The 23,624-nt window shown below is 34.9% G+C and overlaps 2 protein-coding genes across 3 annotated transcripts; one reads left to right on the top strand and one right to left on the bottom strand.

Moving 5' to 3' along the window:
* Window positions 1–255: 255 nt before the first annotated feature.
* On the bottom strand, window positions 256–23,576 carry LOC111057832 (protein phosphatase inhibitor 2). 2 transcript variants are annotated; one of them, XM_039430133.1, is made up of 5 exons: window positions 23,043–23,576; window positions 16,513–16,658; window positions 8,707–8,895; window positions 2,254–2,348; window positions 256–549 (listed from the first exon to the last, which is right to left on the bottom strand). In XM_039430133.1, the coding sequence occupies exons 1-5, from the start codon at window positions 23,121–23,123 to the stop codon at window positions 305–307; spliced, it is 756 nt and encodes a 251-aa protein (XP_039286067.1). In that variant the 5' UTR covers window positions 23,124–23,576; the 3' UTR covers window positions 256–304. The 2 variants fall into 2 exon arrangements, with proteins under 2 accessions (XP_039286067.1, XP_039286066.1); XM_039430132.1 differs by lacking the exon at window positions 2,254–2,348 and adding an exon at window positions 5,209–5,303 and having other exon boundaries at window positions 23,043–23,557.
* LOC120351793 (AP-1 complex subunit mu-1-like) lies at window positions 16,673–20,239 on the top strand. The gene has a single exon (XM_039430131.1). It carries the CDS (start codon window positions 17,072–17,074, stop codon window positions 18,341–18,343), a length of 1,272 nt encoding a protein of 423 aa, XP_039286065.1. The 5' UTR covers window positions 16,673–17,071; the 3' UTR covers window positions 18,344–20,239.
* Window positions 23,577–23,624: the final 48 nt, after the last annotated feature.

Raw genomic sequence — 23,624 nt, 5'->3', positions numbered from 1 at the left:
CGTTCAATCTAATAGAAACCATTAGGAACATATCCTATAATAACCTATAACCTTGGGTGTTAATAGGAAATGACATTGGGTAATACGGCAAGGCAGAACATCCAAAAGGATCTCTCTGCCGATAAAAGCCATATGAATAAATAAATAAAAATAAGTTACCCACTAAACCGTGGTATATCTCCCAATGCTCCCTTTTCTCAATAGTCATCTAGATTGGCCTCTAATCTTCAAAAACTACTAAAAAATTAACAAAACCTGTTTGAAAAATCAATTTTAATTTGAGAGAAAAATAGATTTTTGAAATCTAGTTACTAGTACCGGCTCCTTCGCTCGAGCTAGCTTCAGTCTTTTTCTTCTTAGCATTTTTCTTCTTCTTGCCTCCATCAGTCTGATCTTCTCCTTCGTTCGCCTCCTCCTCATCTTCGTCCTCCTCTTCCTCTTCTTCCTCATCCTCATCTTCATCATCGTCCATCATCTTTCTGGCCATCTTTGCAGCGAAGAATTCGTTGTAATGGGCCTTTCGCTTAACCTCGAACTCTTTTCGATGTGCTGCAAAAAAGTAATATGATTACAAAACAATTTACAAATTATACAAAATTAAATTAGAAATAATATTAGATAACACTCTATAGTGAGGTCCACGTTATAATGGCAGTGTTTGATTAGCAATAATATTGCTATCCTTGTCTATCATTCAACAAAGCGGATAGCGCTATCTCTTTCTCGCTTTGCTCTGTTGCCAGATCGTATTTCAACAATGTAAAATTAATAATTAATTAACAAAATATTCCATCTCAATGATGAAAATTCATTATGAAATATTGAAAAACATAATTTCTTGCTTAATAAAATATAATTGATTATTCTAAACGAGAATGAACAGTTAATACTACATCAATAAACCTGTATCAGCTACCGTCTATAGAAGGCATTGACAAGACAGAGGACCGGCAACGTTGTTCTGCTATCTTTCTCCACTGCCATTATAACGTGGACCTCACTAGAGTAAGATTATGATTGAAAAGGTTATTAGTTCAATATAACAAGTAGAGGCGACGAGCTTCAATTGATATTTATTAAACAAGGGCTTCCGCCCAGCCAATCATTTCATTTCGCACTTGAAACGGCGAGACATATTCGACGCTGTCGGCTAAACAATAAGTGTGTTTAACTATTTTCAAAATAGAACTCGCAATCATGATGATAGAAATAGTTGATCTAGTTTTCTCTTTAGGAGTTTTTATTTCTCTTTAGCAGAAAATATCGGGGCACTGAGCTTCGCTCGTTATTTTTATTTATTGATAAACAGAACACAATTCTCCAAAATGATCTTGTTTATATTTCACAGCTGGCTATACGTCATCTTATGGATTTCGGGGATATGATATTTTGATTTTTCACATACCCACTTTTTTACTATCTACAGCTGTTTCAGCCAAGGATGAATTATCCTTTTAATGTCGTTCAGCGAGTTTTCCCAAGGATGAGGCCTAGAGCAATCGAATCTTCATATCATAAACCTACTATGTTCCAAATTACGTGAAAATCGTTAGAGCCGTTTTCGAGATCCGTTAAACATAAATAACCAGATATAAAAATAACCAAATATATAAATTCAGAAATTGCTCGCTTAATATAATAGGATTTACAATGAAAATTGTAATTTACATTCAAGCTACCTATTCATTCACTTATTTATTATAGTGAAGTCCAGGTTATAATGGCAGTGTTTGATTAGCAATGGTATTGCTATCCTTGTCTATCATTCAACAAAACGGATAGCGCTATCTCTTTCTCGCTTTGCTCTGAGGCCAGATCGTCTTTTAACAATGTAGAATTAATAATTAACAAAATATTTCATCTTAATTATGACAATTCATTATGAGATTATTACAAAATACAATTTCTTGCTTAATAAAATATAATTGACTATTTCAAACGAGAATGAACAGTTAATATTACATCAATAAACCTGTATCAGCTACCGTCTATAGAAGGCATTGACAAGACAGCGGATCGGCAAGGTTGCTCTCCTATCTTTCTCCACTGCCATTATAACGTGGACCTCACTACAGTACAAAATTAGTTATAATTTGAATGATATTGGAAGAGCCTTATTATCATCTAGCAGGTAACCCGTGCTCCGCTAGGGTCTAATTAAAAACTTGGCAAACTGAAAACTCGACCTGCTGAAAGAAGCCATGGTGATGGAATCAATAGCTTTTCGAGTTAGGTGGGCTCCGAACCACTCACCTCTCTCTTCAGGGGTTTCATCTTCGTCGCCACTGCTCTCTTCCGAAACTCTCCTTGTCAGACTCTTGGGATCTGTGTCGGCTCCTAGTCGAATTCTATAAAAAAAATGTTAATTATTCAAAATATTAATAAAAGGAGGAGTTATTGTTATCAAATATAACAATAAGTAGGAAAATCTTAGTTATTTGAGATAAAGAGCATTTATTTTGGCAACTTCAACAAATAGAAAATAATCTATGTAATACGTTTACAGTTATTTTCATCCTATGTGGGTTAAGTGAAAGAGGGGGCTCTTATTGCCTCAACTTCGCCCACATCATTTTTGATATTGTGGAGTGTAGATAAAAGGCATTTATATATCTATCTATATTGCAGGATAATTGACCGAGCGAAGTGAGGTCTAAGATTCAAGTCGACGGTTTGGCATTTCTCTTAATGTTTAAATGTTTATATGTTGCGCATTTACGGCGAAACGCGATAATAGATTTTCATGAAATTTGACAGGTATGTTCCTTTTTTATTGCGTGTCGACGTATATACAAGGTTTTTGGAAATTTTGTATTTCAAGGATTATATAAACGAAAAAGGAGCCTCCTCCATACGCCAATATTAGAGTAAAAATTAGACTATAGAATTATTATTCATCATAAATCAGCTGACAAGTGATTACACAGATGTGTGGAGAAGCCAATCTATTGCTGTATTTCCATAAGGTCTATAGTTTCAATCAGGTTTTTGTGGATGAGAATACTGCGTGAGGTCTACTGTTCACAGAACTACTAGTTAAAGATTGCCTGAAAATATCAATATTTTTATTTTTAATCAACACAAGAGTGTTTTCTTGAACCTGAACATTTATAAATTCGGAATTAACTGAAAATTCACGTTATAGACGGGATTAGGAACTTTTCTTCATGGAAGTCTAATCAGGAGAGACTTCTTTACTATAAACCTAATGATTGGTAGACTGAGTCTATAGCATACATACAAATATTGCCATATTGTATAAATAATATATCAACATTCGAGTCTCTATTAGACTTAAATGCTGTTACTGTCGTTCGGCGAGTTTTCCCAAGGATGAGGCCTAGAGCAATCGAATCTTCATATCATAAACCTACTATTTCCCAAATTACGTGAAAATCGTTAGAGCCGTTTTCGAGATCCGTTAAACATAATAACCAGATATAAAAATACAGAAATTGCTCGGTTAATATAATAGGATTTACAATGAAAATTGTAATTTACATTCAAGCTACCTATTCATTCACTTATTTACTATAGTGAAGTCCACGTTATAATGGCAGTGTTTGATTAGCAATGGTATTGCTATCCTTGTCTATCATTCAACAAAGCGGATAGCGCTATCTCTTTCTCGCTTTGCTCTGTTACCAGATCGTCTTTTAACAATGTAGAATTAATAATTAATTAACAAAATATTTCATCTTAATTATGAAAATTCATTATGGAATTATGAAAAATATAATTTCTTGCTTGATAAAAAATATAATTGATGATTTTAAACGAGAATAAACAGTTAATATTACATCAATTATCAGCTACTTTCATCTTAATTATTATGAAAATTCATTATGAAATTATTGAGAAATGTGATTTTAGTCTTAATTAAATGTAAGTGATGATTTCAAACGAGAATGAACAGTTAATATTACATCATTATAACGTGGACCTCACTACAGTACAAAATTAGTTGCAATTTGAATGATATTGGAAGAGCCTTATTATCATCTACCAGGTAACCCGTGCTCCGCTAGGGTCTAATTGAAAACTTGACAAACTGGGACCTGCTGATTGAATCAATAGCTTTTCGAGTTCAGAATCGGTTAGGTGGACTCCGAACCACTCACCTCTCTCTTCTGGGGTTTCATCTTCGTCGCCACTGCTCTCTTCCGAAACTCTCCTTGTCAGACTCTTGGGATCTGTGTCGGCTCCTAGTCGAATTCTATAAAAAAATATTTTTATTATTGAAAATATTAATAAAAGGAGGAGAAAAGAAAATAGAAAATAATCTATGTAATATGTTTATAGTTAATATCGGGGCACCGAGCTTCGCTCGTTATTTATTAATGACTTTTGATAAACCGAACACAAATCTTTAAAATGATTGGGGAAGTACCAACAGGTTTCCAAAGCGAGTTTTCCAAAGAATGAGACCTAGTGCAATCAAATCTTTATATCATAAACCTACTATTTCCCAAATTACGTGAAAATCGTTAGAGCCGTTTTCGAGATCCGTTAAACATAATAACCAGATATAAAAATACAGAAATTGCTCGGTTAATATAATAGGATTTACAATGAAAATTGTAATTTACATTCAAGCTACCTATTCATTCACTTATTTACTATAGTGAAGTCCAGGTTATAATGGCAGTGTTTGATTAGCAATGGTATTGCTATCCTTGTCTATCATTCAACAAAGCGGATAGCGCTATCTCTTTCTCGCTTTGCTCTGTTACCAGATCGTCTTTTAACAATGTAGAATTAATAATTAATTAACAAAATATTTCATCTTAATTATGAAAATCCATTATGGAATTATGAAAACTATAATTTCTTGCTTGATAAAAAATATAATTGATGATTTTAAACGAGAATAAACAGTTAATATTACATCAATTATCAGCTACTTTCATCTTAATTATTATGAAAATTCATTATGAAATTATTGAGAAATGTGATTTTAGTCTTAATTAAATGTAAGTGATGATTTCAAACGAGAATGAACAGTTATATTACATCATTATAACGTGGACCTCACTACAGTACAAAATTAGTTGCAATTTGAATGATATTGGAAGAGCCTTATTATCATCTACCAGGTAACCCGTGCTCCGCTAGGGTCTAATTGAAAACTTGACAAACTGGGACCTGCTGATTGAATCAATAGCTTTTCGAGTTCAGAATCGGTTAGGTGGACTCCGAACCACTCACCTCTCTCTTCTGGGGTTTCATCTTCGTCGCCACTGCTCTCTTCCGAAACTCTCCTTGTCAGACTCTTGGGATCTGTGTCGGCTCCTAGTCGAATTCTATAAAAAAATATTTTTATTATTGAAAATATTAATAAAAGGAGGAGAAAAGAAAATAGAAAATAATCTATGTAATATGTTTATAGTTAATATCGGGGCACCGAGCTTCGCTCGTTATTTATTAATGACTTTTGATAAACCGAACACAAATCTTTAAAATGATTGGGGAAGTACCAACAGGTTTCCAAAGCGAGTTTTCCAAAGAATGAGACCTAGTGCAATCAAATCTTTATATCATAAACCTACTATGTTCCAAATTTTGTGAAAATCGTTAGAGCAGTTTTCGAGATCCGTAAAACATAAAAATAGGCAGATATAAAAATACCAATATATACAGAAATTGCTCGCTTATATAATAGGATTTTAATCCTATAATTGTCCCTATGTGGGTTAAGTGGAAGAGGGGGCTCTTATTGTCTCAACTTCGCCCACATCACTTTTGATATAGTAAAGTGTAAATAAAAGGCATTTATCTATCTATCTATATTGCAGGATAATTCAAGATTGCCTGGAAATATCAATATTTTCATTTTTAATCAACACAAGAGTGTTTTCTTGAACCTGAACATTTATAAATTCGGAATTAACTGAAAATTTACGTTATAGACAGGATTAGGAACTTTTCTTCATGGAAGTCTAATCAGGAGAGACTTCTTTACTCCTTACTACTCAATCGATCCAGTACAGAAATCACTATAAACCTAATGATTGGTAGACTGAGTCTATAGCATACATACAAATATTGCCATATTGTATAAATAATATATCAACAGTCAAGTCTCTATTAGACTTAAATGCTGTTACTTGATTGACCGAGCGAAGTGAGGTCTAAAGCTGCGTACACATATACGCTCTTCCAACCCGCACCGAGCACGCTCCTCCCTCGTACCGCCCTCGTTCCTCCATCGAACTACAGTCGCGCCGCCCACGCACCCATCATGAACGTTACGGAAGATGTTAGATCTTCTCGCGTTCCCCGGTCGAACCATTGTTGCTCCCCGGTCGATCATCAATCGCTCTGCTGGAGTGACGTTCGGTTGCGGAGCAGAGCGAAAGTCTGTACGCACCTTAAGATTCAAGTCTTGGCATTTCTCTTAATGTTTAAATGTTTATATGTTGCGCATTTAAGGCGAAACGCGGTAATAGATTCTCATGAAATTTGACAGGTATGTTCCTTTTTAAATTGCGCGTCGATACAAGGTTTTTGGAAATTTTGCATTTCAAGGATAATATAAAAGGAAAAAGGAGCCTCCTTCATACGCCAATATTACCGTAAAAATCAGACTATAGAATTATTCATCATAAATCAGCTGTCGAGTGGATTATAAATCTCATGCCATGACGCATGCAATTCGATATCTCAATGTAAATAGGTAAAAAATCACCAGCTGTGTAGACTATAAATTGCATGCCTCATTAAATGCAATTTTTCCTCACTATTAACTAGTAGTTCTGTGAACAGTAGACCTCGCGCAGTTATAACGACGTCCCAAACCATAAGCACATCCACACTGATACACTAACTATTTATTTGATCAGATCATGCTTACACAAGATTTGATTATCATATAACGCTTTCCGGAATATTGCGCGAGAAAACCAGAAGACATCTATATAGGCGCCCAGACGAGCAGTTATAAGTTCTTTGCATCCTATTCAATAGTGCATAAAAATTGCATTCAATGAGGCATGCAATTTATAGTCTACACAGCTGTTAATTTTTTACCAAGTTACATTGAGATATTGATTTGCATGCGTCATGGCATGCAATTTATAGTCAACTCGACAGCTGATTTATGATGAATAATTATTCTATAGTCTGATTTTTACTCTAATATTGACGTATGAAGGAGGCTCCTTTTTCCTTTTATATTATCCTTGAAATGCAAAATTTCCAAAAACCTTGTATATACGTCGACGCGCAATTTAAAAAGGAACATACCTGTCAAATTTCATGAAAATCTATTATAGCGTTTCGCTGTAAATGCGCAACATATAAACATTTAAACATTAAGAGAAATGCCAAACCGTCGACTTGAATCTTAGACCTCACTTCGTTCGGTCAAATAGGATGCAGAGAACTTATAACAGCTTGTCTGGTCGCCTAGATGTCTTCTGGTTTTCTCGCACTAAATTTCGGAAAGCGTCAAATCTTGTGTAAGCATGATCTGATCAAATAAATAGTTTGTGTATCAGTGTGGATGTGCATATGGTTTGGGACATCGTTCAGTTTTTAATTTATTTATTCTTTTATAAAATTTTCGTTCATTATTTGTTATTATACTATTCTTTAATTTTTATAAGTTTTGGAATTTTGAATTCTCAATTTGTTTTATTTTTACTCTTTTCATAAGTATTTGAAATCTTTGTATTTTTCATTTTTGAATTAGGTGGTATTTTTGTTGTTTGTATTATTCATTATTGCATGAGCTCGTATTATTTTTATCATTATTTTCTCTTTTCATTTGTATCTGTACAATTTTTATTGTTAAGGATACATATTTGGGGAAACCCGTTATCTCCATTGTGAATAAATAAATGACCTATTGATTGCGTGCAATAACTAAAATAGCATAGTATTGTCTTTCGAACTTTCTCTGCTTTGAACTTGGGCTGTCCTGTTGCCTGTATGTCTTGAAGGAGATTAGCTTTTGATGTTAGCATTTTTGATACACCAATCCCAACAGCCATTAGCCGTTTTCACACCGATATCTCGCCGACACGACATACAGACAGGATTTACTCTGATGGACAGTATAAGAGGAGGCTGCAGTTTATAACTGCGCGAGATCTACTGTTCACAGAACTACTAGTACTGCAGTTTCAGTTCACCAGAGGCTAACGTAGTTCGAATGTGACAAGGGATATTAATTCCTCGTTCTCCTATTAAAAAGGTGTGAATATGAAGAGCGCTTGCTGTTTTACATACATTTTTTTCAATGATGAAACCAATCAAGTAGAGAGACTGGTCATGGATCGATTAATTATTAACATAGAGAGAAGATAGCATAAGAAGATATCCCATATTATGTTGCAAAACTCAAGCCGATTACGGTCGACCTCTGTCTATAATTACTGTTTTGTTGAGGTGGGAGTGTTTGAACGGCACAATATGAGAGACTACCAGCGTCACACAGCTTCACCAAAAACTACTAGGTCTATTGGCTTGAGTTAACATTGGAAATTGAAACATAAACATCCTATACCATGGGATATCTTCTTATGCGATCTTTCTCTATGCCTACAGGTTCACGACTGTAGAGACGAAAATGTCTGACAGTAATCCTGGAACACCCTGTGCAACTATCAATAAGATTTCCTCGACTGATGAATTCAGTTGAAACTCAATCGAATGAATAGTTTTATGACGAAATTGGTGAATTTTGCAATAAATTGAACTCACTTGTCAGCCAATAGCTGGGCATTTATGCCGCCATCCTCGTCGGGTTCATCTTCTTCGATGGGACTCTCGAAGCGAGTCGGCGGCTCGTCGATCTTCATGAAACCGTAGTCCTTGTCGGCCGGGTGCAGCGTCGCTATTATGTTCATCTCGTCCCATTTTGTCGATTTAGCCCGGGCGGCCGCCTTTTCTCTGCCAAAATCATTGAAAAAATGTTATAGATTCAAAGGAAATTACATAGATTCAAAGGGAATGCCATAGATTCAAGGGAGATTTCATCGATTCAAAGGTAATATCATATATTCAAAGGGTTATTTATTTATTTATTCAATCATTCAGAATTATACAACTTACAGAAAAGTACCACAGGCTAACTTACGCCCAAAACGGTTCCAATTCTAATTTATACAACAGTCCAAATGTAGCTAGAGGTTGTGTGCCACTTCAAATAAATTCTTCAATTACACACTCAATTTACAATCCATGAACACAAAAACCATTTTTAGATAAAAAAAGACCTATAAATTGAAAAAAAAAAATGATTGGAAAATTCCAAACTTTGAAAAATTATAAAAACTATAAAGCTAATAGGCCTATCATAGAGTCAAAGGAAATTGAGAACTGGAAAATGTATTTATAAACAGTTGGGAAAAGGTACGATGAAATACTTGTAAGTTATGATCCAGAATAGAAATATGAATTTGTGGACTTGAGGTCGAGTGTAGGGTAATTATTATGTTCGTCCCATTTTGTCTGTTTTTTCTCTGCTAAAACCATTAAAATCATTGACAATTGTAAATAAATTCAAAGCTGGAATATGTATAAAAAAAGGTTGAGAAAGATACAATGAAACACTTGTGGATCTCAAATTCAAATTCAAATTCTTTATTTGCCATAATACAATATAATTTTTTCAAAACAAAAACACAATTAAAAACTTAATTTAAACATTAACATGAAATAAATAATAATTCTTCTCAAAATTAGCTTATAGGCGTTGCCAGCAAAACCAGAGGTTTGTGTGCTGCAACGAGTATCAATCTTAGAAATCTTAACTTACAAAATTAATAAACCATTTAATCGATATATCAATATTGAAAAAAAAATGAAAATAAATAATAAACAAAAGGAGTGCTTTATTACAGAGATGGCTATAGGAAAAAACACCTGAATTAAAACTAAAAATCTATATGGAGGTGACAAAAGATAAGGAGATCAATTATGAAAGAGGTGAGATACATTAACAGATCTTATCCATTCAACTATATTTCTTATGGATGACTTAGTTATATGTTTTACTAGAAAGTGTTGAGGTACCAAGTTAATAAGTTTATTGCTGATGTAAGTGAATTGTCTTCGGCAAACAGTTAAGTCAGTTCTATTTATAATATAGTTCGGTTTCGCTCGGAAGTTGTATGACATCATGTATGGTTTAAATATATTTTTACATTTATTCAGGTACAGTATTAAATTTTTTATATAGAGCTGCTTTACCGTTAGCACGGGGAACTCAACAAACAGAAGATTTGTTGGGTAGCGTCTGGGACGGCCAAGAGCGGCTTTTATTACATGTCTTTGCAATACGAGAATCTTGTTCATGTGCGTATCCAAGGCACCACCCCACACCCTGATTCCATACTGAAAAATGGACTGAGCATATGCCGAGTACACCAATTTCACTATATTCGCATCCCCGAGACCGCTCAATTTATGAAACTTGTATATGACATGTCTCAATCTTCTACACAGACTATCAATGTGAGCATTCCACTTCAGATGACAGTCGAACATAACGCCTAAATATTTAATTACATTCACTTTTTCTAACGAGTTGCAACCACAGTCCTCGTGCCTCACCCGTTGATATGTGTAATAGGCGCAGTCAAGGGAGTGAATTTTAATACCCGTGTGTGACCCTTCCCGGGGGGCTGATCTCACTGAGGGTGAGAAGGCCATGTAAACGCTTTTCTTTGCATTTAGAGTTAATGAATGTTGATCCAGCCATGACTTCACAATAGCCAGACCCGATTCTGTCAATCGCTCCACCTGCCTCCAATCTGGTCCGGTGAAAACCAAGGCAGTATCATCGGCAAAAGATATAGTAGTACAGTTATTAATATTTATTTTTAAGAGATCATTAATGTATATCAAAAATAATATCGGTGAGAGGACTGTACCCTGGGGAAGGCCAAACCCAGTCAATATCATGAAACTTGTTTTTTCATTTAGAGTGAGTACCTGAGATCTATTTTGCAAGTAGCTTTCAAATAATTTTAGAACTGTCCCTCTAAAACCTATACTTTCCAACTTATTCAGAAGGGACCTGTGAGGGATGGTATCATAGGCTTTTGCTAAATCCAGGAATACTGCTAAAGTTTTTTTGTTGCTCTGAAAGTTATCTGTAATTATCCTAACTAAATTTGTCATAGCATCCTCAGTTGATTTGCCCTCTTGGAAACCGAATTGATTCTCAGCTAAAAATTTATATTTATTAAGGTATTCTATCAATCGTCGTTTTATAAGTTTTTCAAATATTTTAGATAGATTGCTTATCAAACTGATTGGGCGATAGTTTTCGGGAGCCTTTCTGTCACCTGATTTGAATAGAGGAACTATTTTTGCTATCTTGAAATGAGAAGGAAAATGACCCAATTCAAAACATTTGTTGAATAACACTGACAATGGCTTCGCTATAATATCAGCAATATTCTTCAAACATACATTACCCAGTCCATCCACCCCCGGGGACGAGCCAGATTTCAAGTTTCTGATGATAACTAATACCTCATCGGAGCTCGTTGGACGCATGAAGAATGAATGTGGACTGTCCGCCGCTAAACAACGTAAACGTTGTGCCTCCACTGAGTGTTGTACAATATCGATTCTTTCAGCATAAGTTCTCCCCACTCCAGCAAAATAACTATTTAAAATATCTGGATCAATATTGGGCGGTTTATTTGCACGTTGGATGTCTAGAATTTCTTCTATGCAATTCCAACTTTTTTACTATTTCCTTTAGAATTAGAGATTATGGTTTTGTAATGCTCAAATTTAGTTTTTCTTATAAGTTTATTTAATAAATTTCTATATGTTTTGTACCTAGATTGTAATTCAATATTGAATGGCTGACTGTTTAGTTTTTTTATGCAATTTATCACGCTCTCTAATGGATCTTATCAGCCCCGGAGTTATCCATTTTTTCAGTGGTCTATTTTTATTTTTTATTTTTATCTGTTCACTAGCTGATTTAATATTGCTTATTAACTTACTACAAAATTTATCAATCTTATCATCTAAGTCTATATTTTGATCATTGATGGAAATTTCATTTCCCCAACTTTCTTTTTGTAGCCCTTCTATCAATTTCTTATAATTAATTTTTTCTGTGAAGACCTCTCTTACTTCTTTAAAAAATGTGTTTGGATTTCTCACGTGAAAAGTAGTACAGAAATGATCAGTAATATAGGTTTTCTGTATAGAGCTTATTACATTATCTTCTTTAAAATTTACATTTCTCCAAAATATGTGATCAATACATGTTTTTGTTTTACATGAAATTCTAGTTGGCTTATTCACAAGAGATCTTAGACCATACATCTGCATAAGGCTACTATATTCATTTGCTAGATTACTATTACGCAAAATATCTATGTTTAAATCTCCAATCAAAAGAATATTTTCTGTCTCATGAATGTCAGACAGACTTGCATCTAGCTCATTCAGAAAAAGATCGATATTAGAGGATGGAGACCTGTAAATTGCAAATAATGTTATGAAGTGGTTGAAAGCTTTTAATCTAATCGGAATTATATCTGCCTCTGAATTTTCGTAGTTGAGATAATCTACGTCAATGCTATTTTTCACAAAAATACATAATCCGTTACTCCTGTTTAGTTGCCCCGGCTTATCTATAACTCTATAGCCATCTAAACTGTAATCAAAAACCTTATCATCAGTCATCCACGTTTCCGTAAGAATTATTACATCGTAATTTATTTTACAGTTTTCTAAGACGTATACAAACTCATCAAAATTTTTCCCCAAACTCCGTATATTCATATGTATTACATTAAAAGCTTCAATAGAATCTGTTGTTGCATCTATATGAAAATAGGGCTCAAAACTAAAAATATCATCACTCTCAATTGTATCAAAACACTCCAAATCGATCACCTCATCAAAGCTATACTCATTATTCATCAATAACCCAAAAGAAAAGAAAATAGAAGAACAAAAAAGTGAAACAAGACAAGATTTTAAATTTTAAATAAGGTTCAAAATTTTAAATAAGGGAAATATATGAAACCTAATAGGAAAATACAGTCAATAAAACCAATGCACTGCGCAGTAATAAATTTCAAATAAGGGAAATAATATGAAACCTGATAGGAAAATACAGTAAGTAAAACCAATGCACTGTGCAATAATAAATTAAGAAAACATTCACATTGACGATCTAATTATTATATTCGTTCAAGTCCTCTTCGTTCATGATTCTTTTTGTTCGAGAATGTTCACTTTTTTTGACAAAAATTTTACAATCACGAACCCAGACGAAAGTAAGCTTTTTATTTATTTTTAGACTTTTAGCTTTACCTAGTAATCGTTTGTAGTAGGGTGAGAGATGTTCATTCACGTAGACGTCTGATCTGGGTAGCTTGTTGCATATATCGGTGGACTTGATGCCTTCATTTTCCTTGCCGCGGCGATCCATTCAATTTTCTTACTCCTGGAACTGAATTTCGCCACGATAGAAGAAGATCTTTGGCGGTTGGCATTCTGTGGACAATCGATAGGTCTTCCTTCTTGAAATCCACGTTTATAGATTTTGCGACAGCCTCCATGACGACCAGTAGATTTTCCTGCTTGGATCTTCTCGTACTCTAATCGTTAATCATGGAAATTATATTTTCAATGTGCCAGTAACTTTCACTGTAGTGTGGGAATGTAGCTTAATGTCTAGTCCACACTATCTCCAAGTCGCTGGCCAAGTGTCTTGTAAGCTTGACCACGTTGGTCCTGCCATGCACATTGCAATTTGTGGATGCTCGGCTGGCCACTCGCCTTCGCTCGACAAAAATCGGAACGATGGCAAGGGAAGGCCAGTGCTGACAAACAGTCATTTTCCTTTAAAAACCAGAACTTTCAGGAAATTTGCAAGGAATCATGGAAAGTCTGTAAAGATTGTTCGAGACCTAAATGTAAAGCTACACCGGATGAATTCAACAGCTTTTTTATTGGTGAGGTGGAAAAGATAGTTGCTTCCATGAATGATGTGAGATACAATGCTCCTGGTTACAATAACAACCGAGTGAAGTTAGAACGGTGGAAGGAGGTCAGACCTGCAGATGTTGTTCGTGTTATTCGCGGCTTCAAGAACTCCCACAGTCCAGACGTCCATGGAGTTACAGTTGGTGTGCTGAAGTGTGTTGCGGATGGGATTGCTCTTCCCCTGTCTCATGTGCTCAATGTCTGTATGCGACATGGCTGTTTTCCTGATGTCCTGAAGTTATCCCACACGATTCCGGTCTTCAAAAAGGGTGACCCTGAGTCTATGAACAACTATAGACCTATATCAATCATTCCTGTATTGGGTAAGGTGTTTGAGGTCCTAATGAAGGAGCAACTTGTGTTCCACTTCGAGAGAAATAATCTTTTTTCTGACGCACAGCATGGCTTTAGAAGTGGAAGGTCTACGTTTACAGCTGTCTCAGAGATGATTGATTTTATTGTTAAAGCCTTTGAGGAGAGAGATCTTGTTCACCTGGTCCTTGCTGATCTGAGTAAGGCATTTGATTGCGTGCCTCATGGAATTCTTCTTGAGAAGCTTGCTGGGTATGGACTGGGTGGTGAGGTGCTTGTGACCCTCAGATCCTACTTGACTGGAAGGAAGCAGATCATATCCATTGGAGGTGCTCTCTCACAGCCTATGCAGGTGGATCATGGTGTGCCACAGGGATCGGTGATGGGCCCACTACTCTTCCTGGTCATGATCAATGATCTTGGGCTTCTTGGACCGGTGCTGATGTTTGCGGATGACACCACAATTTACTCTAGGGGGCGGACGGTTGAACAAGCTGGCTTGCAGGCTCAGCGAGTTTTTGATGATGCCAAGCAGTGGTTTGAGAGAAACAGACTCTGCTTGAATGAGGGGAAGGCTCAGCAACTGGTTTGTGGACTTCGCAGCCTTGCTGACTCTGCCCATAAATCAGTGGTGAAACTCCTGGGATTTGTCATTGACTCAAAATTGACATGGGCAGGCCATATTGATGGAGTTTTCACCAGGCTGGCACGAGTAATCTACTTGCTGCGTAGACTCAGAGCCCTTCTCAGCAGGAAAGATATGGTGATGGTATACTTTGCCCTTTTCCATTCCCATCTGCTGTATGGACTCCTGCTGTGGGGGCATGCAGCGGGCTGCAAGAGTGTGCTGATGCTCCAGAAGAAAGCACTTCGAGTGATCACCTCAGCAGGGCATCGTGAGCACTGTAGGCCTATCTTCATTGACCTGGGCATCCTTACGATCTTCAACCAGTACATACTGTTGAGTCTGCTGCATGTTAAGGACACCGAGGGCAGTCATGTGCTGAGGGCTGATCGTCATGTGCACGCTACAAGGAGGAGACTTGACATTGACATACCGCGCTGCAGAACCAACAAGAGAAAAGACTCATTCCCAATATTTGCACTGCGCCTATACAATGACCTGCCTGTTGGTGTGAAGAACCTGCAGGGTATTGCTTTTAAAAACCGAGTTGAGATCTGGCTGAAGAGGAACCCATTCTACTCAGTCAATGAGTATTTTAATGCTCACAAGGACAATATAGTTTGACCTGTCATCTTACCATTCGACGCCATCTATCCAGTTCCCTGGTCATGGATGTAGGAGGAACTAAGGAATTAAAAAAAACACACTCTCGCACTTGTCGTCATTTGGCGGTAGTGTGGATGCGGCATTAGACATTATATGAACCATAGTAAACATTACACTCTCGCGCTCGCCGTCATTTGTGTAGCAAGAGTGTGGATGCGGCATTAAAGGGCACCACAGACAGGGACAATAGTGGCGTCCACTAGAACTGGACACTAAAACCCTGTCTATTGTCCGTGTTAAGGTATTGGGGTGCTGCTAATGTCACTATATGATGACGTTTTTCACTAATAGCGGCTAATATTGGATGCCACTATTATGTCCCTAAGAGCGGGGCGCTTAATGAATTAAATGTAGGCCTATACTAGTGGACAAACTCAAGTTTTAACAGTCTTGTATTTTACAGATTATTGCAACAGTCCCTTTATAAATAATAAATAATTGAGTTACCACATCCACATAACTCTAGCCTACATAGTAATCCAATGTAATGCTTGTTGCATTTATACTGAATTCAAAGTAGATCAAACAGTTCAATGTCCATTTTCATTAGTAATTGAGATCAAAATTAGAGCTTCAATAGATTGACTACTTACATCCAGAGCATTCTCATCTCAAATCAAAAAGCAATCAATTAAAAAAACAATGAAACTGACATGTAGGACACCAACTGAAACATAACCTAATTTGGCAGTCTTCAAATTTAAGTGGACGGTCAATTTATGTGATTCAAGATCTGAGTGGAACAGTATCTTACAGACATTGGAAACACATTTCAAAAATAAATTTTTAAAATTGCTGAATATATTAAATGATTACAAACAGTAAACAACCAGTTTATGGTTATGTGTGAGTCATACAGGGATCGTCATCTAGGGTAGAAACAAAAATATGGTAGTTGTAATTTGAGTAGTAAAATTGTGAAGTGATATACTTACTTTTCTACAGTTTCAAAACTCGACGACGGTTTCAAAATACTTTTGGGAGGTACTTTTTTCAGTTGCTGTGCAATTGCGGCGCTAATGTCTGCCATGTTTTTATCCTCGTCTTCAGTTTCGTCTGCTTCTACGGCTGATTGTCCTTCCTGCGGGAATTTCAACTGTTGTTCAAATTTGAAGGTTATGTTTCTGACGTCGTATTGCTCTGATTTGATTACAGATGGACAATAGTGGGGTCAATTTAATAGAATTTTCAAGTGCTTGAACATTATTCTATGCTCAATATATTCTGAAGTGTTCAATTAAATTTAATCTAGTTAAAATTAACAGTTTTGTGTCTAAATTACAACGAATTACGACTATGCAAGGGCAGCACTGGACTAACCTCATTTCAACATTTCCAACTTGAATTTAATTGTTGTTCAAGTACTGTGGACTTTATTGTGAACATTAATGCTTTAAATATCATTAAAACGTGTATATTTGGTGTGAAAAAGAACGGTAATGTATCATAGTTTTGTTTCATTTTAGAACAGTTGAAAAACAATCAAAACAAATCATGTCTATGAGTGCTATTTACATTTTGGATGTCAAAGGAAAGGTCCTGATATCTCGAAACTACCGCGGTGATGTAGACTTCAATGTAATTGACAATTTCATGCCTTTATTGATTGAAAAAGAAGAGGAAGGCTACTGTACCCCCGTGATCCACACCGAATCATGTACATTCTCCTATGTAAAACACAACAACCTCTACATTGTGTCCACCACTAGAAAAAACTGTAACATCGCCCTAGTATTCGTGTTCATCTACAGAATGATCAAAGTTATGGAGACCTATTTTAAGGAGATGGAAGAGGAAAGTATTAAGGACAATTTCATTGTGATTTATGAACTTATGGACGAGTTGGTCGACTTTGGATACCCACAAACAACCGAGGGTAAGATACTGCAAGAGTTTATCACACAGGAAAGTCACGCCCTAGAATCTCAACAACCTAGAATTCCAGTCGCGGTCACAAACGTGGTTTCCTGGCGGTCTGAAGGCATCAAATACAAACGAAACGAAGTCTATTTAGACGTGGAGGAGTGTGTAAATCTGTTGACAAACACTAAAGGGTCAGTTCTACAAAATGAGGTAATTGGTTCTATGCGTATGAAATCCTACCTCTCAGGTATGCCTGATTTGCGTCTAGGTTTAAACGACAAGGTTGTCTTTGAATCCTCAAGAAAAACTAAATCCAAACTTGTAGAGTTAGAGGACGTTAAGTTCCACCAGTGTGTTCGTTTGTCGAAGTTTGAAAATAAGCGACAAATCTCTTTCATACCACCTGATGGGGAGTTTGAGCTGTTGTCATATCGCATCAGCACACATTTCAAGCCTCTAATCTGTGTAGAACCTATCATAAACGTCCACCCATCCTCTCGAATCGAGTATATCATCAAAATCAAAACTCAGTTCAAACGGAGGTCGGTAGCGAAAAGTGTAGAAGTTTCGATCCCTGTTCCTGCCGATGTTGACTCTCCGAAATTTTCGACAGTTGTCGGCAACGTCAAGTATTGCCCTGAAGATAACGCCCTAGTCTGGTTTATCAAGTCCCTCCCAGGTGCTAAAGAGTACCTCATGATGGCCCATTTCAACCTGCCCAGTATACGCGCTGAAGAAGCAGACAGTAAACCGCCAATTCAGGTCAAGTTTCAGATACCTTACTTCACGGTTTCAGGTATTCAGGTGCAGTACCTGAAAATTATCGAGAAATCAGGTTATGAAGTACTGCCTTGTGTGCGGTATACCACTAAAAATGGAGATTACCAAATTAGAATTAAATGAGAATTGAATTTGATCAGTATCATATTTTCATAAAGGTTGCTAAAGTTGTTTTAATTGGTTATTCATTCATTTAAAATATATTAGAATGATAATCTCTTTTTACCATTATTATATTTTCATCAGGATTGCTATGAGTTGTTATAATTGATATTAGGCTACATTAATTTACAATTTAAAATAGATGAAAATTGTAGTTGTATTCTATCATTATAATATTTCAGTAAGTAACCTTTTCTATCAAGTCCCAGTCTAAAATAAAATTAAGTTTATTGTTTGTACATTTGGTAAATTAAATACAAATACCTATTATCACTTTGAAATACTTAAATTACGACTTAACAGTCCGATGCTAATAGCTTTTAATCATAGAAATCAGACTGCTATGTCGTAATTCAAGTATTTGAAAATGATCATTAACAAGCAGTTCATAATGGAAAGAAACATTGACAAATAGGCCTATTATGTTTGATGGATAATCAATTTTTGTTATCAAATAGAACGACTAGCAATCAAATTTCTTCAATTAATGAATTTATTCACTTACCGTGACAACGAAATCTTTTGGCAGGTCTGCCATCTTTGCCGAAAGATCTCATTGTCACAAAAATTAATTAATTTATTTATTGAAGAAATTTGACTGCTGGTCGTTCTATTTAATATAAAAAAAAATTATATTATCAAAGATATTTAGTGAGCAGAGTTCTTAATAGAAAACAACATTGAAGGGTAATAATTTCTTGTAGAATTCCAATCCAAGTTATTTGTTTATTGATCATAAATCAAGCATTGACCTTGGATTAATCAGAGTCAATCATATTGTTCATTAATTAGTTCTTAATTAATGGGTTTATGTTGTATTTATTTTAGCTATTTTAGTTATAATATGTTAAGCTCTAATCCAAGATATCAATTAAAATTAGTTAATCGAAATAACTGAATAGCTATTCCAATCTGAATAGTTGTTTTGAAATTAAATTTTTTGACCCCATCGATCCCACAATTGTGTGTGGGTAATAGATGAAGCGGAAGGTATTAACTTGACAGTAGAATTATTTTGATAACTAATGTGTAATTTGTTAATTATTACAGGTTATATTTATCAAGTCATTTTAATTGTTGTGTTATGGAAGCAATTTTTGGAAAAAATCCTGTTTGCTTCCATGTATTCATAGACAAATAAGTTTCTATCTCAAATGTTCCATAGATAATCATTTGAAGTTTTTTATATTACTTGATTTGAAGAGGAATTTCGTGAAAGTATTCATTAAAATTGATAAGATCTATATTATATCCTGCAAATTCATTCCATATTGTAATTCACCGCCTTCTATTATCTTAAATAATATGTTTGATATTTCACTTTTCATAACTTATATGCAAGCTCTCATCATAAAATATCAGCTATAATTCATCATCAAATCTATTTAAAATTTGAGAACATCTCCAATATTTTGAAACTCTTCCATTAATTAGAATTATTGTATAATTAACGAGTGAAAAATCAATGTAGGCCTATTAAATAATATGTAAGATGATTCAATTCAGATATGTTTTGTATAAATCAGCCTAGTTGTATTATATTTTGATAATGAGGGAATATGTGTATACCTGAGTCCTTGCTTGAGATCTGTTAAGAAATTAAAATATACTTCCGATGTCTTCACCACGGTCCTAGGATTACATATTGTAAATAAAGTATTTGACAACATTGCCATAATATTAATATTGACTACATGGTAATGCATCTGTGATACATATCAATGAGGAAAAAGGCAAATCAAATATTTTTATTAAAAAACTTTGGTGCTCAATTTGAGTATTCAAATTATACTTCATGTTGAAGAACTGTTTCTTGGAATTTTCTTGATTTTTAACAATGAATAATATTCAACCATACATTTTTTGTTCTTATTTTAATCTTCCTTTAAAGAATACTTTGTGCCGGTTGCACAAAAGCTGGTTAAATTTTAATCGTGAATAATCCCACAAGAACCAATCAGAGTCATATCAAAAAGGCCTTCTCTGATTGGTTCTCGTGAAATAATTCGCGGTTAAAATTTAACCGGATTTTGTGCAACCGGGTCTTTGAGCCTTAGAAAACTAGTATAATCTAAGTTTAACACTAATCTGAAACGCGGTGGATTAAATTAAGCTATAGTCGCATCTATTAAAATGTACTGTAGTAACTTTCGGTTTTAAACTACCAGCTAATCAGATTCAGTTTAAACTTGGATTCAGCTCCTCACTGTCTATAGTGAGGTCCACGTTATAATGGCAATGGAGAAAGATAGGAGAAAAACGTTGCCGAACCTGTGTCTTGTCAATGCCTTCTATAGACGGTAGCTGATATTGGTTTATTGATGTAATATTAACTGTTCATTCGCGTTTAAAATAGTCAATTATATTTTATCAAGCAGGAAATTATACTTTTCAATGATTCCATAATGAATTTCCATAATAAAGATGAAATATTTTGTTAATTAATTGTACATTGTTAAAAGCCGATCTCTCAACAGAGCAAAGCGAGAAAGAAATTGCGCTATCCGCTTTGTTGAATGATAGACAAGGATAGCAATACCATTGCTAATCAAACACTGCCATTATAACGTGAACCTCACTATAGAACAATTCATGTAAGACTATATATAGTCGATACAAAACAACTCCCGACTTGGAGGAATATGCGGAGCAGAGAGATGGAGGGAGATTGCAGTTGCCAATTTGTCGATTAGACTCAGTCGAGAGGAAACTACGTATGCGTATCATGATCAGTTCAACACTCACTAAAGACGCTGTTTGGTTTAGCACGGCAACATCGCCTCCGCTGTATCCCCACTTTTCTCTGCTCCGCATATCCCTCCAAGTCCAAACTAAATTTGTATGCACTATAAATAGGATTGGGCACGTTAATTGTCGGTCCCGACTGAAGTATGACAGTCGTAAGGCCCATTCACGACTTAAATGATATATTCAGGCAAGTTGGAACTTCCGTCAGTAACTAAATTTGGAATCTAACTTATCTAAATTTGGGAGAGGGATAGCACAAGGTTACCTCAAGTTATTTATTCTCTCCGTATCATTTTGATGATGTAGGCCTACTTATTGTATGAATCAATAAAGAAACTCCCCACCAATAAAAGCCATACGAATATTACTATTGTAGGATTGTATAATGAAAATTGTATTTATCCTATAAAGAAGTTTCAATTAAAATTGCTAATGAAGTAAAGCCCAGTTTCACACAGGTCGGTCAAGAAATTTCAACATGTTCAAATGAGGTGCGGTTTACAACGAGTTCATATTATGGGAACATATGATTTTTAAGGTTATTGTCACCATTGATAATTCCAGTGCATAGCCTACTTGTATAGCGAGCGTGGCTTGACCATGTTAATTTTATAATTATTATGTTAAAATTTCTTGACTGAGCTTGGTGAAGCCGGGCATAAATGAATATTATTGACTTTTCTAGAGGCTGAGGTTGGACCAAAAACTATGTAGAGCTATAGTGAGGTCTACTTTATAATGGCAGTGGATAAAGATAGGAGAATAGTGATGCCGATTCTCTGCATTAATTAATTATATTTCTACACTGTCAAAAACATAATTGGCATCGTTGTGGACCTAGAAAAGGATAGTACCACCGGCTTTGTCCAAGGATAGCAAAACCAAAGTTGAACAAATACTGTCATTATAACGTGGACCTCACTATAGAGCGAGAATTCTGGAGCATAAAACAGATAGAAACAATCCGACAAAATTATGAGAATCATGATTAATTATGTCTCCAAAAGCGTATGTATCCAGTGCTTGTTAGCTCTAATGGCTTTAAAACTGGCTTAATTAATCTTTGTTCAGAACGAGCATTCGCTAGTTTGATCTATCCCCAGCATTGAAATAACTTCGTCAATGTTGCATATGCAATAATAGTAACTACTTAGTAACTATACAAAATTCGAGAAAATAATATGTATCAATTTTTTATCAAAGAAGTTGAAAGGAGGAATTTCATGACGTGAATTACACTATAGACCTACACCCTGTTGCACAAAAGTCTGTTAACTTCTAATCCCGATTAAATACCACAAGAACCAATCAGAAAAGCCTTCTTTAAAAAAAACCAACTCTGATTGTTTCTCGTGGAATTTAATCAAAATAAAAATTGAACAGGCTTTTGAGCAACCGGGCCCTAGAAACTAAAGTTTGATCATTAATAAAAAAAAGAAACAGACATGTGAATTTCATTAAACTTCCTTGCGAGACAATTTATATTCTATAAGAAATTCAATGACACAAAATGCAACATAATTCAAGAGAGTTTGCAATTGACAAAAAATGATTTATATGTTTTTACGGATGGAAATTATTGAAATATTGCAATATTATTCAAATACTAATGAATCAATAATTTACTATCAAACGAAAATCCAAATCAAATGCTGTTAATTTGGATTTTCGTTTAATAATAATTACCGTAATTTATGTTTTCAATAAATCTCTGGTCATGACTAAGAAGAGAAGTATAGGCCTGAGTAAATAGAAGTATTTTTTTCAGAAAGAGGACTTTCTGAAAGAATGAAAAGGATTTAGTTTACCCCATATTTATTTCACAAAAATATAAATAATCTACATGATAGCTTATATATATGTAAGACTAAAACTGATCTACAAGATTTAAATTAACAAATTATCTACTCACATTATCATTGTGTGTATCCTTTTCATCTTCTTTATTTTTATCCTTCTTTCCCTCACCATTTTTATCCTTTTTGCTGCTCATTATACACAAGACTTTTCAAAAATTATGTTCATAATTCCATTTGCAATAACAACACTTGATACTTTGATTATATTTCACTTGAAAATAATTTTTTGGTTACACATTTCGATTTCGACTAATAAATTTAACCAGTATAATGTACGTCGAAACTTTCTACAGTGTACTGACGTCTAGCATATGGGCTCCCTTTAGATAAGCTAACAGATGTGAAAAAATCAATATCTAATAATTGTAACTACTTTGTGTGATAGGAGAATAATTATTCTCTTCTTTGATACAAGAAGAAAAAATTAACTTTTATTTATGAAGACTGCTTTTAAATAATTCTCAATTGAGGAGTATATGAATATTAAGAATAGAATAAATATAAATTAAACGAATATCCTAAGTTGAATGCTGTAAACCATTTGTAGCATCTCATCAAATTTCTATCTAGCTGTTAACCCTGTTATTGTCATTATTTGCAGTAGATTTCTCATGGGTGGTTTACAGCAAAAATAA

This window comes from Nilaparvata lugens, chromosome 6 (genome assembly GCF_014356525.2).
Source record: "Nilaparvata lugens isolate BPH chromosome 6, ASM1435652v1, whole genome shotgun sequence".
In the NCBI taxonomy this organism is placed as follows: Eukaryota; Metazoa; Arthropoda; class Insecta; order Hemiptera; family Delphacidae; genus Nilaparvata; species Nilaparvata lugens.
This window is presented reverse-complemented; position numbering and strand designations above follow the sequence as displayed.